The sequence below is a fragment of the Syzygium oleosum genome, unplaced genomic scaffold (genome assembly GCF_021117445.2).
Source record: "Syzygium oleosum isolate NSW1041296 unplaced genomic scaffold, Sole_v2.1 Sole_v2.33, whole genome shotgun sequence".
Lineage (NCBI taxonomy): Eukaryota > Viridiplantae > Streptophyta > Magnoliopsida > Myrtales > Myrtaceae > Syzygium > Syzygium oleosum.
Window position 1 is genome coordinate 1,799,319 of NW_026607517.1, and position 14,440 is coordinate 1,813,758.

Consider the following 14,440-nt stretch of genomic DNA (forward strand, 5'->3'; position numbering starts at 1 on the left):
GGAAGGCGATGGGTTTTAGTTCAGCAAGATGGTATGGTGTTGACTAATTCTAGCAAGGGAGAACCCTCGTTTGTCAGCAACTACGGAGTCAGTGGCGTTGACTATTCTTGTGATCCCATATATTCCTTCCTTTTGAACTGAAATCGGGTACCTTATACACATAAAAAGATTATTTAAACAAGGATGGTTTACAACAGAAAACGAAAAACGCAAGCACTTTATTGAAATCGCTGTGCTCAGCTCCATTATTTATTGAGGCAAACAGACAATATTCACAATACACGGTCACATTGATTACATTCCACCGCAAAGTTTTCAAGTTGCCAATGCTTATTGAAAAGCTTCAGCTACGACATTGCTACAAAACTCCTGCAACTCAGCACAAGAGATGGACATTATTTTGAGAGTACTGCTGAATCTCATATCCTGAAATGATAAATCTGGAGGTTCTCAACATCAAGCTTCTTGAAGTTGCTTGCTTTTCGGGTGACCAAGAACTTGCCCCAGTTGTATGGCCTGTACTTTGGGGGGTTGTGCTCATCAGTCAATTCCTTCAGTGGCTGCACCATGGTATAGTGTGATGGGTTGAAGAAGAACGGAATCGAGAACCTTTCTTTCTCCGAGTTCACCATCACTCTGTGCTCGACGCTCTCATACGTCTCGTTACTCCAAACCTTCACATAGTCGAGAGTTAATTCGTCGAGAATATAGCTTGTTTTTTTTGGTCGAGTACTTCACCCACATTCACAGGTACAATTCATATGTATGACCAATGGTCATGTAGGAAAATCACAGAAATTCACCGAAAGGATCGATCATAATCATTTGGCATAGGCACAACCAGTCGCAGCACAAATGATCTTCAATATACACATCTTTAAGCGATAAATTGTGCGTATAAAAGTTATTTTTTAATTGGTGATACCTGAATAATGTCACCAACATTGATAATGAAGGCATCAGGGATGGGCTTGACTTGGACCCACTCCCCATCACTCTTCCTCTTCACCTCGAGGCCTCCGACGTTGTCTTGAGCCAGGATGGTGAGTGCCCCCGAGTCCTTGTGGCGGCCCACGCCTAGAGCGAGGTGCGGAGCGGGGCACGGCGGATAGTGGTTGAGCCGGACGAAGCTGGTCTGGTCCTTGTAGAATTCATCAAACCTGCTCGCGGGCAAGCTCAAGCTCTGAGCTATCAGTCCCGTCAGCTTGTATGCGAGTTTCTCCAATTCTTGTGCGTATTCTTCACACGCTTCCCTGAATTTCAACAGCAGCAAGAGACTCATTTTGGACAGGCATGAGATGCGAACTCCATAAGAAAGGTAGGGATAGAATAAAATCGATATTTGCTATTTGGTTGAACAAAGCACATTTCACCATGTCCCTTATTATCTGATGTAATATCACCAATTCCTACTAATAAGCCCTGCTTGAATGAGCAGTTATCACAACCTGTTTCTATGGCGTCAAGAAAAGGACAATAAATTCCCTCGTCATCCAAACACAAAAGGTAAGGGACCATTGACGATTGTGTAGTTAATTATTCAGATTATATGGATCGATGTGATCTATCGATCATGCGCCAGCTTCTATTGAAACACCATGTAGCCAAAAGGAGAAAAAAAAATCATGGAAACACTAACCTTAATCCAGGAGGGTACTCGGGCCACTGATTAGTCCACTCAATGACACCCTCTTCGCCGTCCTCGTGCGAGGCCGGGACGAGCGTCGGCTCTCGCACGGTAAAGTCGAAGACCTCCTTCCAGTCCCTCACGTTCTTGGTGTGCTCCGTCTCGTAGTACCCCAACACCTTCCTCTCGTCCCTTCTCACCTTCTTCTTCTCATCCAAACCCTGCCCGAAGAACTCCCTCGCCTCCCGCCATATCCTCTCCCTCTTCTCCGCCGCCACCCCGTGGTTCACCACCGCGAAGAACCCCCACTTCTTGCAAGCCTCCCCTATCTCCGCCGCGAGCCCTTCAACGACGGCAGAGTCAGCGACCGTGCCGTCGGATGGTGAGTAGCCGGTGAGGGCGGCGAGGTCGATGAGCGGGATGCCTTGGGCTTGGTTGGCTGTGAGCTTGGGCCTGTGTTCGACGTCCTGTATGAAGGCCGGATCCACCTCTCCCATTTTCTTTACTTCTTGGCAAAGATCGTGAGTATGATCTTGGGTTAATTGTGAGTTTGTGAATGATCAGGAAAGATCAAATTTTCTCTCTCTTTTGGCCGTGGGTAATATTGAAGCAGTTATAGAGAGGAACATATTTATAGTGGAAATGGTGGCGGCTGATGCACAATTGAACCTGGACGCGATTGCGTGGATGATTCGGAGGTAACTAAGGAGTGACTAGGATAGTGTCAGGACATGTAGAAAATTGTAGAGGAGAAAGGCAAAACGAGGACGAAGAGTTCGTGGTTCTTGACGTAAGAGCTTGCATTGCTTATTCGGGTAGTTCTGTTCGTGGAGTTTTCGATGAATGAATGATTCCTAATTCCATGATACATTGTTGAAAAGTGTTTGACAGGCGGTACAATCGGTGCCCAAGATACTGTTGAATAGAAAGCAATGAATTAAGAACTACCTAGGTTTTTTATGCGATTTCTGAGCGGGATCACGAGAATCATTCCTGATATTATCATCTATATTATGTACAACGATATATGCTAGCTAATTACTGAATTGAATTTCAAGTGTAAATTGATTTATACACGGATGGTCGATCTTTTCGTGGTTTGATCAATATAGATACGGGGATTTATGTGCTCCATCTACCAGTTTGCTTGGTCTAATGTTGTAGCGAAGACAGAAGAATGGATTATTTTTTGAGATGTACTAGACTCGGACACACTCTTCATCGTTGAATGCGATTTAATGGGGAAAAGTACTAAGAAAGTCTTAAATCTATTGCACTTGTACCAATTCAGTCTTAAACCTTTTAATTGTGCCAATTTAGTTCTAAATTTTTTCACAATTTGTCAATTGAGTCCCTTGACCGAAAATCACTGACATGGACGCTAGCCGTTCTACATGGGCACGGCTAGCCAGCGTTAACGCTAACAACTGTCACAATTTTTTGAAAAAAAATTTGAAATTTTTTTATTATTTTTTATTTTTCCTTTCATGTTGGCTCATGAGGGTTAGTAAGCCCTCGCTAGTCGCTGCTTGCGGACAAGGCAGCCCTGCTAGCCGCGAATGAGGCGACCCTCACCCAGATTTGGTGAGGGCCACGACCCTTGCTGGCCAAAATGAAAGGGAAGAAAAGAAAAGAACAAAAAAATTACGGAAATTCAAAAATTAAAATAATATAAAAAATGTCCATTTCAGCGCTGGCCGTGCCACGTAGAATAGTCGATATTCACGTCAGCAATTTTTGACAAAAATTGACCGAAAAGACTCAATTGGCAAAAAGTAAAAATGTTTAGAACTAAATTGACGCGATTGAAAGGTTTATGACTGAATTGACATAATTGCAATAGGTTTATGACTGTTTTAGTACTTTTCCCTGATTTAATGCAATGTAATACTGATTCCAAAAAATCATACGCTCTATACAGAGACACCCCAAACTGATGGGAAAAAGATTGACCCACCACGAGCTCGATGTAGTTCACATTGTCCAAATTTTGCGTATTTCCTTGACAATGCCATCATTATTTCTCATGAATTCTGATGTAACATTCCATCAAATTGCAATGATCTGTCGTGACAAGCTAATCTTTCTTATCGGCAAGTTGCAGACACGTCTCTTTACATTGCTACAATCCATATAATGAAATGAATATAGGTAAATTCAAAGGTGTAAAGTCCTTGAAACATTGAGACCAAAACAAGCACATGTGAATGTATGAAAGGTCGATGTTTCGAGAAAAGAAGAATGATTGATGGAGTGATGGGTCAAATGGTGCTTATAATATGAATCATGTGCAAATACAAGCTTAGCTCCCAAAATGATGTTGAATTGAAGCTAATCACGGAACTATAGTTTTGACTGTTGCCAGCGACCATTCAAAGTCCCTATCTTTTTCTCCACTTCTAATCTGCAATACTTACTGGCCGTTGTCTAGAGAATTGCCCATAATTATGTGGGCTTGGATATCATGATCATATGATTCTATCCTCTCATCTCCAATACTTCATTTGGCATATTCCTCTTAATCATTCACTCTTGAAATATAAGTATGAGTTATGTTAGAAAAGTCCTACATTGAAGAATTTGTGTGGTTGAAATATATTAATACAGAAAAGGGGAGCTGTACTAATACTTATTTGAAGCAATTAAGATATTTAAGTTAGCCCACATCTCATTGGTTTGAATTTTTGAGTGAAGGTGAATCTAACTGAGTATGTTGACAGGCCTGAACTTAAGCTTTTCCTATATAATATCCATTGATGAAGGTATTGAAATTGTGTCATGCGTCGTCCATTATATAAGATCCTTAGGAACAAACCAAAAAAGATCTTGCGCACAATCGTTGAATAAACTCACAAAAAAAATTATGAAAGAAGTGGTTGAGCTTTGATTGATCTGAAACATGTTTGGTCGAGTGTCTATTGTCAGACATCCGACAAATTTGGAATGATGCAAGACAGGGAATATTAGCACGGGGCGGATGATTATTTCTTGGTTTAACCTCAATTAGGCTGAGCCGATAAACATTGGATGCGAAGAAACTTGGGCCAAAACTGAAGGTGGTCGGAGGTTTGTTCGGCCCGTTTTCGTAGGTGCCAGTGGCTGTCTAGAACAGGTGGAGATCTTCCGAGAGACTTCACTTGTAAAATACAACAAAGGTTTGTCACGAGCAATATAGAAAGGAACTGCTTTTGATAAGACTTTTGCTATTTCCCTCTTAACGTTTTCTTCTAATAATGGTTGATAAATAAGAAATTCGTGGGTAAAAATGGAGTGGGAATTGTATCACTAGCAATGATGGGTTTAAGATTGAATATTACTCTTGATTGAGAGTAGAAACATCGAGCTCAGGACCCGGCAACAAGACAGTCACAAAAACAGCAAGGACAATCTTCTCCGGGAATTTCTCCATCACCTGAGAAAGAGCCAACGAGCAAAGCTGTGCCCGACAAGGACCACTTTCTCATGTGAAGCTAGACCTTCCATGACATCTCTCGGGGTCTTGAAGTACTCAGAGATTGATTTCAGAGATTCGGTCTGAAGCGGGTCGATTCCTGATGCCGCCAGGTCAGGTGCGGTGACTCTGTGACCGGACAATCTTTAGCAATTGGACGATCTTGTACCAACATCATGCACCGTGGCCCGACCCATGAACCAGCACAAAGTGCTGGCTTTCAAGTGATGCTTCATTCTGCTCGAAGCAGAAGAGGATGAGGATGAGGTGGCCAAGTGATGCAAGGTTAAGCTTCTTGTCCATTTGCGTCTCGTTTGATATTTTTTCTTACCCAAAACTGGGCCTCTGCATGGGGGGGAAGGCGATGGGGTTTTTGTTCAGCAAGATGGTTTGGTGTTGACTAATTCTAGCAAGGGAGAACCCTCATTTGTCAGCAATTACGAAGTCAGCGGCGTTGACTATTCTTGTGATCCCATATATTCCTTCCTTTGGAACTGAAATTGCGTACCGTATGCAAATAAAATACTAAAATAAACAAGGATGGTTTACAACAGAAAACGAACAACGCAGGCACTTTATTGAAATCGCTGTGCTCAGCTCCATTATTTATTTAGGCAAACACACAAAATTCACAATACACATTTACATTTATTACATTCTACCGCAAAGTTTTCAAGTTGCCAATGCTTATTGAAAAGCTTCAGCTGCAACATTGCTACATAACTCCTGCAACTCAGCACAGGAGATGGACATTATTTTGAGAGTCTACAGCTGAATCTCATATCCTGAAATGGTGAATCTGGAGGTTCTCAACTTCAAGCTTCTTGAAGTTGCTTGTTCTTCGGGTGACCAAGAACTTGCCCCAGTTGTATGGCCTGTACTTTGGGGGATTGTGCTCATCAGTCAATTCCTTCAGTGGCTGCACCATGGTATAGTGTGGCGGGGTGAAGAAGAACGGGATTGAGAACCTCTCTTTCTCTGAGTTCACCATCACTCTGTGCTCCACGCTCTCGTATGCCTCGTTGCTCCAAACCTTCACATAGTCAATTCGTCAATTCGTCAAGAATAAAGATTGTTATGTCCTGTTGGGTACCTCACCCACATTCACAAATGCAGCACACATGTATGACCATTGATCATTTATGAAAATCACAGATATTGATCAAGCTAGAGGCAAGTGTCTGTGATGATTTCGCTGGTCTCCTTTTCTTGTTTTTCTTTTTCTGCAAGGTCTACCGCATTAGCCATGACAAACATAATTCCAATCCGACTATATTCTAAATCTGGAAGGAACCAAAAGATCAGCCCCTTCAATTATTTTGGTTTGGCTGTAACATGAAGATTGACTGATTTCTTTAGAAAGAGATCCTTAATAATCTTCACATTCTTCAAGCAACTACAGATGATCATGTATTAAGAGCTAGATTGAGTAAAAGGGACGGATCATAATCATTAGGCATTAGGCATAGGCACAACCACTCACGGGCCAAATGATCTTTCCTATACACATCTTCAAGCAATAAGTTGTGCATATACAAAGTTCTTTCTTAATATGTGATGCCTGAATAATGTCACCAACGTTGATGATGAATGCATTAGGGATGGGCTTGACTTGGACCCACTCCCCATCACTCTTCCTCTTCACCTCGAGGCCTCCGACATTGTCTTGAGCCAGGATGGTGAGCGCCCCTGAGTCCTTGTGGCGGCCCACACCCAAAGCGAGGTGCGGTGCGGGGCAAGGCGGATAGTGGTTGAGCCTGACGAAGCTGGTGTGGTCCTTGAAGAATTCGTCAAACCTGTTCGCGGGCAAGCCCAAGCTCTGAGCTATCAGTCCCATCAGCTTGTGCGCGAGTTTCTGCAATTCTTGTGCGTATTCTTCGCATGCTTCCCTGAATTTTAACAGTCGCAAGATAATCATTTTGGACAGGACATAAGAAGCGAGCTCCATAAGAAAGGTAGCGATAGACATACATCGATACTATTTGGTTAAACAAAGCACATTTTACCAGGTGACTTTGTCATATGATGTAACATTACCAATTCCTACTAATAAGCCCTGCTTATACGAGCAGCTATCACAGCCTATTTCTATGGCGTTAAAAACAGGACAATAAATTCATCGCCATGGAAACTCAAAAAGTAACGGACCATCGACCATTGTGAAGTTACTGATTCCGATTATATAGATCAAGCGCCAGCTTCTATTGAAACTCCCTCCAGACAAAGGAAGAAAAAAAATCATGGAAACACTAACCTTAATCCAGGAGGGTACTCAGGCCACTGATTGTTCCCCTCAATGACACCCTCTTCGCCGTCCTCGAGCGAGGCTGGGACGAGGGTCGGCTCTTGCACGGCGAAGTCGAAGACCTCCTTCCAGTCCCTCACGTTCTTGGTGTGCTCCGTCTCGTAGTACCCCACCGCCCTCTTTTCGTCCCTCCGCACCTTCTTCTTCTCCTCCAAACTCTGCCCGAAGAACTCCCTGGCCTCCCGCTCTATCCTCTCCCTCTTCTCCGCCGCCACGCCGTGGTTCACCACCGCGAAGAAACCCCACCTCTTGCACGCCTCCCCTATCTCCGCCACGAGCCCTTCGACGGCGGCGGAGTCGGCGACCGCGCCATCAGAGGGTGAGTAGCCAACGAGGGCGGCGAGGTCGATGAGCGGGATGCCTTCGGCTTGAGTGGCTGCGAGCTTGGGCCTGTGTTCGACGTCTTGTATGAAGGTAGGATCTGTTGAGACTATAAGAAAGAAGGAGAAGTGGAAAGATGAAGAAGAAGGAACAAGTCTTCTATACGTATCAAAGAGTGGTTAATGTTCTGTAACTGACTCTGTTCTTGAGCTAAGAGGAAAACAGAGTAGTTAGTATTCTGTTAGTTCAGTTGCATAATTCTGTTTCTTCTGTTAGTGCAGTTGTATAGTTGTATTCTCTAGTGTATGAGCTGAATGTGATATAAAAGAAGTAAGACACAAAGAGAGAGGTTATGCTCTCAGATGAAATTTAGTGTGTAGTTCTGAGTTCTTCATTTTGTGAATTTTCTTTCGTCTTCTTCAAGGTCTTTACATGGTATCAGAGCTTTTTCTCTGAGAGCACAGCTGTGAATCTCGATTTCTCTTGAAGAACACAGCAATGGCAGCAAGAATACCAAGATATCCTTTTCCTATCCACGTAAACATTGCCAACTTCGTTACAATCAAACTTGCAGAAGATAATTTTCTCCTCTGGCAGACTCAGTTTCTCAGATTTCTCCGGAGTCGAGAGCTTTTTGGTTTCGTTAGTGGAGAAATTCCACCACCAGGGAAGCTACAACTTGATATTGAAGGGAATGAGACTGAAGTTGTGAATCCTGATTACAATGATTGGGTGAAAACTGATCAACTGGTATCATCATGGATCAGTGGTGCAGTTTCTGAGCATATCCTAGGGTTGATCATTGGCCTGGAAACATCTTCTGAGGTATGGCAAACATTACTGAATCGTTTTACACAGAAATCAGTAGCTAGAGAGTTTGAACTGAGGGGGAAACTTCAAGCATGTCAAAAGCGAAATAGAAAGCTTTCTGATTATCTTAGAGAATATAAGCTGATTTGTGATCAGCTAGATGCAATTGGGAAGCCTGTTGATGAGATAACTAAAGTCTTTGGTGTCTTGGAGGGCTTAGGCTCAGAGTATGAGAATTTTCGCACAACTATATACTGCTTGAAACCTCAACCTGATTATGATGAGGTGATATCACAACTAGAAAGATTTGAAACGAGACTGCAAAACTATTCTTCGAGTCAGTATAATCCTAACATGGCCTATTATGGAGAAAGAAGCCTAGAAATAGAACCGAAGGTGATACTTGACAGAGAACTGTATCCACAGAATTTTGCGTTCATAGGTCAAAAAGGGAACAATCGTGGGGGACATATCTATGGTAGAGGTCGTCCTTTTGACAATCGAGTTTGTAGTTATGGATATCAAGGAAGAAGCCAGAATTATAGACCATTTAATCTGAGCCAAGTTCAGGAGGTTCAATCTTTTAGTCCACGGACTAATTTCTCTGGTTCAAATCATGGCTTTCGACCTTTTGCTAATTCATCACAACGGTATCAAGACACTAAATCCTATCCATCTCCCAACTTAGTAGTTCACAAGAACTTGCAGGATGAAAAGGCCATAGATGGAGTTCGAATAACTTGCCAAATCTGCAAACGTCCAGGGCATGATGCTCTTCGTTGCTGGTATAGATTTGATAACTCTTATCAAGGTACATCTATTCCACAAGCTCTAACAGCAATGCATCTTGAGGATTCAACAGGCAATGAATGGTATCCTGATACAGGAGCCACAGCTCACATTACAGCCAATACGGGTATAATTCATAACCCCTCCGAGTACACTGGAACTGATTCTGTAATGATAGGAAATGGTTCATGTCTTCCTATTACTCATACTGGTGATACATTGTTATTTACTGCAATTGATGCATTACCGCTCAATGATGTATTGGTAGTACCTGAAATCAAGAAAAATCTTCTTTCAGTTTCAAAACTAACTGATGACTTTCCCTGCTCCTTTGTGTTTGATAAATATGGTGTCTATGTTAAGGACAATCGAACCAACTCCACAGTGCAACTCGGGCTGAAAATTGGGGGACTTTATCGAGTGGATCAGATGGCAACAAAAGCTCTGTTTACACAACGACATAAAGCTGTTGGAGAAGACATATGGCATCAACGACTTGCCCATACTAATACAAAGATCTTGAAGTATCTTCAACAACAGCAGTGGATTAGCTATAATAAGAAAGCTTCCTCTGTATGTGGTAGTTGTCAACTTGTCAAGAGTACAAATTTACCATTTTCTTTGTCTCATTCTGTAACTGACCTTCCTCTAGAAAGGATACACTGTGACATTTGGGGTCCTTCACCAGTAACCTCTATTCAGGGCTTCCGATTTTATGTCATTTTTGTGGACAACTTCTCTCGCTACAGTTGGATTTATCCAATGAAATACAAATCTGAGTTCTATAATATTTTCATTATGTTTCAGCAATATGTACAGACTCAGTTTGACCGCACAATCAAAGTCTTCCAATGTGATGGTGGTGGTGAATTCACTAGTACAAGGTTTCAGGCTCATCTAGACGCTTGTGGTATTAAACAATACATTTCCTGTCCTTATACTCCTGAACAGAATGGGATTTCTGAAAGGAAGCATCGTCATGTGGTTGAATTGGGTCTCACTATGCTATATCATGCTCGAGCACCATTACACTACTGGGTTGATTCATTCTTAACTGCCAATCATATTATTAATCTGCTTCCAACTCCTAAGCTGCAGATGGACTCACCTCACAGCAAACTTTTTCAACAAGTGCCCAAGTATGATCATCTCAGGGTCTTTGGCTATGCTTGTTATCCTTGTCTCAGACCATATGCTCAACATAAATTTGACCCTCGATCTCTCACTTGTGTATTCCTGGGGTATAGCGAGAAATATAAAGGGTATCGCTGTCTGGTACCTACTGATGGTAGAGTGTATATCAGTCGACATGTGACATTTGATGAAAATTTCTTCCCATTTGCCAAGCAATTATCCGCAGATTATCCTCACTATACATCTCTATACCGTAAGTGGGTTGATGAGGTTGCGTTTCTGGATTCTACCAGGGCAAATACAGTTAGACAACCTAACATTGTTCACACTGGCCATCTACAAGACAGTGCTGTTCTGGAGGTAGGCCAAATTTCTGTACCATACAATTCTTCACAAGCTGTTGCTATTCCTGGACCATCAGCTTCTTCTGTTTCGCCTACTACAATAACCAGTATGCCTGTTCAAGAACATCAGTCTTCTGTTGTTGCTTCTGAACATCAGTCTTCCTCTTCTCCACATTGTGATATTTCTGTTCATCCTATGCAAACTCGATTTAAGTCTGGCATAGTGAAACCAAATCCCAAATATGTCTGCTTAGCTGAATCTACTATTCCTTCTGAACCAAAATCAATTAAGTCAGCCTTAGCTCATGAAGGCTGGACTCGTGCAATGCGAGAAGAAATGGCTGCCTTGTATGAAAATCAAACTTGGGTATTAGTTCCACGTACTGCTCAGATGAATGTTATAGGTTGTAAATGGGTGTTTAAGACCAAGTTAGCATCGATGGGAGTCTTGAAAGGTTAAAGGCTCGTCTGGTGGCTAAAGGTTTTCATCAAGAAGAAGGAGTAGACTATCTTGAAACTTTTAGCCCTGTTGTCAAACAAGCAACCATACGTATTGTCTTGTCAGTAGCTATGGTGCAGCATTGGCCTATTCACCAACTCGACGTCAAAAATGCATTCTTACATGGCACATTGACTGAATCTGTTTATATGGAGCAGCCTCCTGGTTTCATTGATTCTACATTACCTCATCATGTTTGTTTCCTACAAAAGTCTTTATATGGACTTCGCCAGGCTCCGCGTGCATGGTTTGAGAAATTCAGCAATTTTTTACTTGAATCAGGCTTCTTCTGCAGCACCACAGATCCCTCTCTCTTTGTGTACCGCAGAGGTACAGACACAATTCTCTTGCTACTTTATGTTGATGATATTGTCCTGACTGGCAATTCCCCTCAGCTTCTTGCTGACTTAATCAAGTCTCTCAGTCTTACTTTTCACATGAAAGACCTGGGTTCTCTTCATTACTTTCTAGGTATTGAAGCCACACGTAGTTCTGCTGACCTTTTTCTCTGCCAGACTAAATATGCTTTTGAACTTCTTACACGAGCTCACATGCAAGATTGCAAGCCCATCTCCACTCCTCTATGTGTCAGGTCTCTTCCTACGTCAAATGACACCATTCCTTATGATAATCCCCTTCAATATAGAAGTCTGGTAGGAGGTCTTCAATATCTCACTATTACTAGACCTGATCTTGCATATGCCACTAATCTTTTATGTCAGAAAATGCAGCATCCTACCATTGCTAATTTTCTTAAACTCAAGCGCGTACTTCGGTATGTAAAGGGCACACTTCATCTGGGTATCTTTCTTCACTCGAACAGTACTCTAAACTTGTATGGCTTCTCAGATGCTGATTGGGCAGGATGTCTTGATACTAGACGTTCTACTACTGGTTTTTGCCTATTTCTTGGTTCCAATCTCATTTCCTGGACAGCCAAGAAACAACCGACTGTTTCTCGATCCTCCACTGAAGCAGAGTATCGTGCACTTGCTTCTGCTACTGCTGATCTTACTTGGATCAGCTTTGTCTTGCGTGATATTGGCATTTCTTTAACATCCCCGACAGTCCTTTTTTGCGATAATCAGTCTGCCATTTCACTTACTGCAAATCCTATTTTACATGCTCGAACCAAACATATCGAAGTTGACTTTCATTTCGTCAGAGAAAAGGTTTCCTTGGGATCATTATCTGTCCAGTATGTTCCTAGTCATCGCCAGCTTGCTGACATTTTCACTAAAGCCTTATCACGACTTGATCACTCCACTCTCAGGACCAAACTGGGCTTGGGTTCTAAACCTGCCCCCAGTTTGCGGGGGGATGTTGAGACTATAAGAAAGAAGGAGAAGTGGAAAGATGAAGAAGAAGGAACAAGTCTTCTATACGTATCAAAGATTGGTTAATGTTCTGTAACTGACTCTGTTCTTGAGCTAAGAGAAAAACAGAGTAGTTAGTATTCTGTTAGTTCAGTTGTATAATTCTGTTTCTTCTGTTAGTGCAGTTGTATAGTTGTATTCTCTAGTGTATGAGCTGAATGTGATATAAAAGAAGTAAGACACAAAGAGAGAGGTTATGCTCTCAGATGAAATTTAGTGTGTAGTTCTGAGTTCTTCATTTTGTGAATTTTCTTTTGTCTTCTTCAAGGTCTTCACAGGATCGACCTCTCCCATTTTCTTTTTCTTGGTAAAGATCGCGAGTATGATCTTGGGCTAATTGTGAGTTTGAGACTGATCAGTGAAAAAGGAGCATATATATAGTGGAATTGGTGGTTGCTGATGCACGATTGAACCTGGACGCGATTGTGTGGATGATACGGAGGTAACTAAGGAGTGGCTAGGATGGTGTCAGGACAAGTAGAAAATTATGAGGAGAAAGGCAAAACGAGGACGAAGAGTTCGTGGTTCTTGACGTAAGAGCTTGCATGGCTTATCCTCGGGGTAGTTTTGTTCGTGGAGTTTGTGGTAAATGATTGATTCCTAATTCCATCATACGTTGTTGAAAAGTATTTGACAGGTGGTACAATCGGTACACAAGATAATGTTGAATACAAAGCAATGAATTAAGAGCTACCTTGGTTTTTTTTATGCGGTTTCAGAGGGTGATTATGGTTTTTTTATGCGGTTTCAGAGACTGATCACGAAAATCATTTCTGATATTATCATCTATATTATATACAACGATATATGCTAGCTAATTACTCAATTGAATTTCTGGTGTAAATTGATTTATACACGAATGGTCGATCTTTTTGTGGTTGATACAGGGATTATTTATGTGCTCCATCTACCAATCTAATTAGTCTGATGTCGTAGCGAAGATAGAAGAATGGATTATTTTTTGAGATGTACTAGACTCAGAAACACTCTCCATCGTTGAATGCGATTTACTGGGGAAAAGTACCGAGAAAGTCCTCAATCTATTGTACCTGTACCAATCCAATCCAAACATTTTAATTGTGCCAATTTAGTCCTAAATTTTTTCACAATTTTCCAATTGAGTCCCTTGATCGGAAATCACTAACATAGATGCCAGCCGTTCTATGTGGCCGTTCTTTTCTTTTTTTCTTTCTTTTTATTTTTCATTTCACGTTGGCCTGTGAGGCTCAGTAAGCCCTCGCTAGTCGGTACTTGTGGATGAGGCAGCCCTGCTGGCCGTGGATGAGGCGGCCCTCGCTGGCCAAAATGAAAGGGAAAAAAAGAAAGAAAAAGAGAAAAGAACAAAAAAATTATAGAAATTCAAAAAAATAAAATAATATTAAAAATATCCACTTTAGCGCTGGTCATGTCACGTAGGATAGTCGATGTCCACATTAACGATTTCCAGCAAAAATTGATCGAAAAGACTCAATTGGCAAAATTTAAAAATGTCTAGGGCTAAATTGACGCAATTGAAAGGTTTAGGATTGAATTGATACAATTGCAATAGGTTTATGACTTTTTCGATACTTTTTCCTGATTTAATGCAATGCAATATTGTTGCTAAAAAATCATCTGCTCTATACACATACACCCCAAATTGATGGGAAAAAAGATTGACCCACCCCGAGCTCGATATAGATCCCATTGTCCAAATTTTGTGGATTTCCTTGACGATGCCAAAATTTATTTCTCATGAATTCTGATGTACCATTCCATCAAATTGCAATGATATGTCGTGAGAA

At 41.7% G+C, this 14,440-nt stretch overlaps 2 protein-coding genes and 1 pseudogene across 2 annotated transcripts; all 3 read right to left on the reverse strand.

Annotated features, from left to right (window-relative positions):
• Window positions 1-217: 217 nt before the first annotated feature.
• Window positions 218-2,240, reverse strand: LOC115672745 (jasmonate-induced oxygenase 2-like). Its single transcript, XM_030594668.2, has 3 exons — window positions 1,640-2,240; window positions 926-1,253; window positions 218-674 (listed from the first exon to the last, which is right to left on the reverse strand). The coding sequence occupies exons 1-3, from the start codon at window positions 2,122-2,124 to the stop codon at window positions 420-422; spliced, it is 1,068 nt and encodes a 355-aa protein (XP_030450528.1). The 5' UTR covers window positions 2,125-2,240; the 3' UTR covers window positions 218-419.
• A 1,464-nt stretch (window positions 2,241-3,704) lies between these two features.
• LOC130135517 (methyl jasmonate esterase 1-like) lies at window positions 3,705-5,256 on the reverse strand (annotated as a pseudogene).
• A 396-nt stretch (window positions 5,257-5,652) lies between these two features.
• Window positions 5,653-8,099, reverse strand: LOC130135518 (jasmonate-induced oxygenase 2-like). The gene is made up of 5 exons (XM_056304994.1): window positions 8,061-8,099; window positions 7,903-7,942; window positions 7,333-7,813; window positions 6,640-6,967; window positions 5,653-6,111 (listed from the first exon to the last, which is right to left on the reverse strand). The coding sequence occupies exons 1-5, from the start codon at window positions 8,097-8,099 to the stop codon at window positions 5,857-5,859; spliced, it is 1,143 nt and encodes a 380-aa protein (XP_056160969.1). The 3' UTR covers window positions 5,653-5,856.
• Window positions 8,100-14,440: the final 6,341 nt, after the last annotated feature.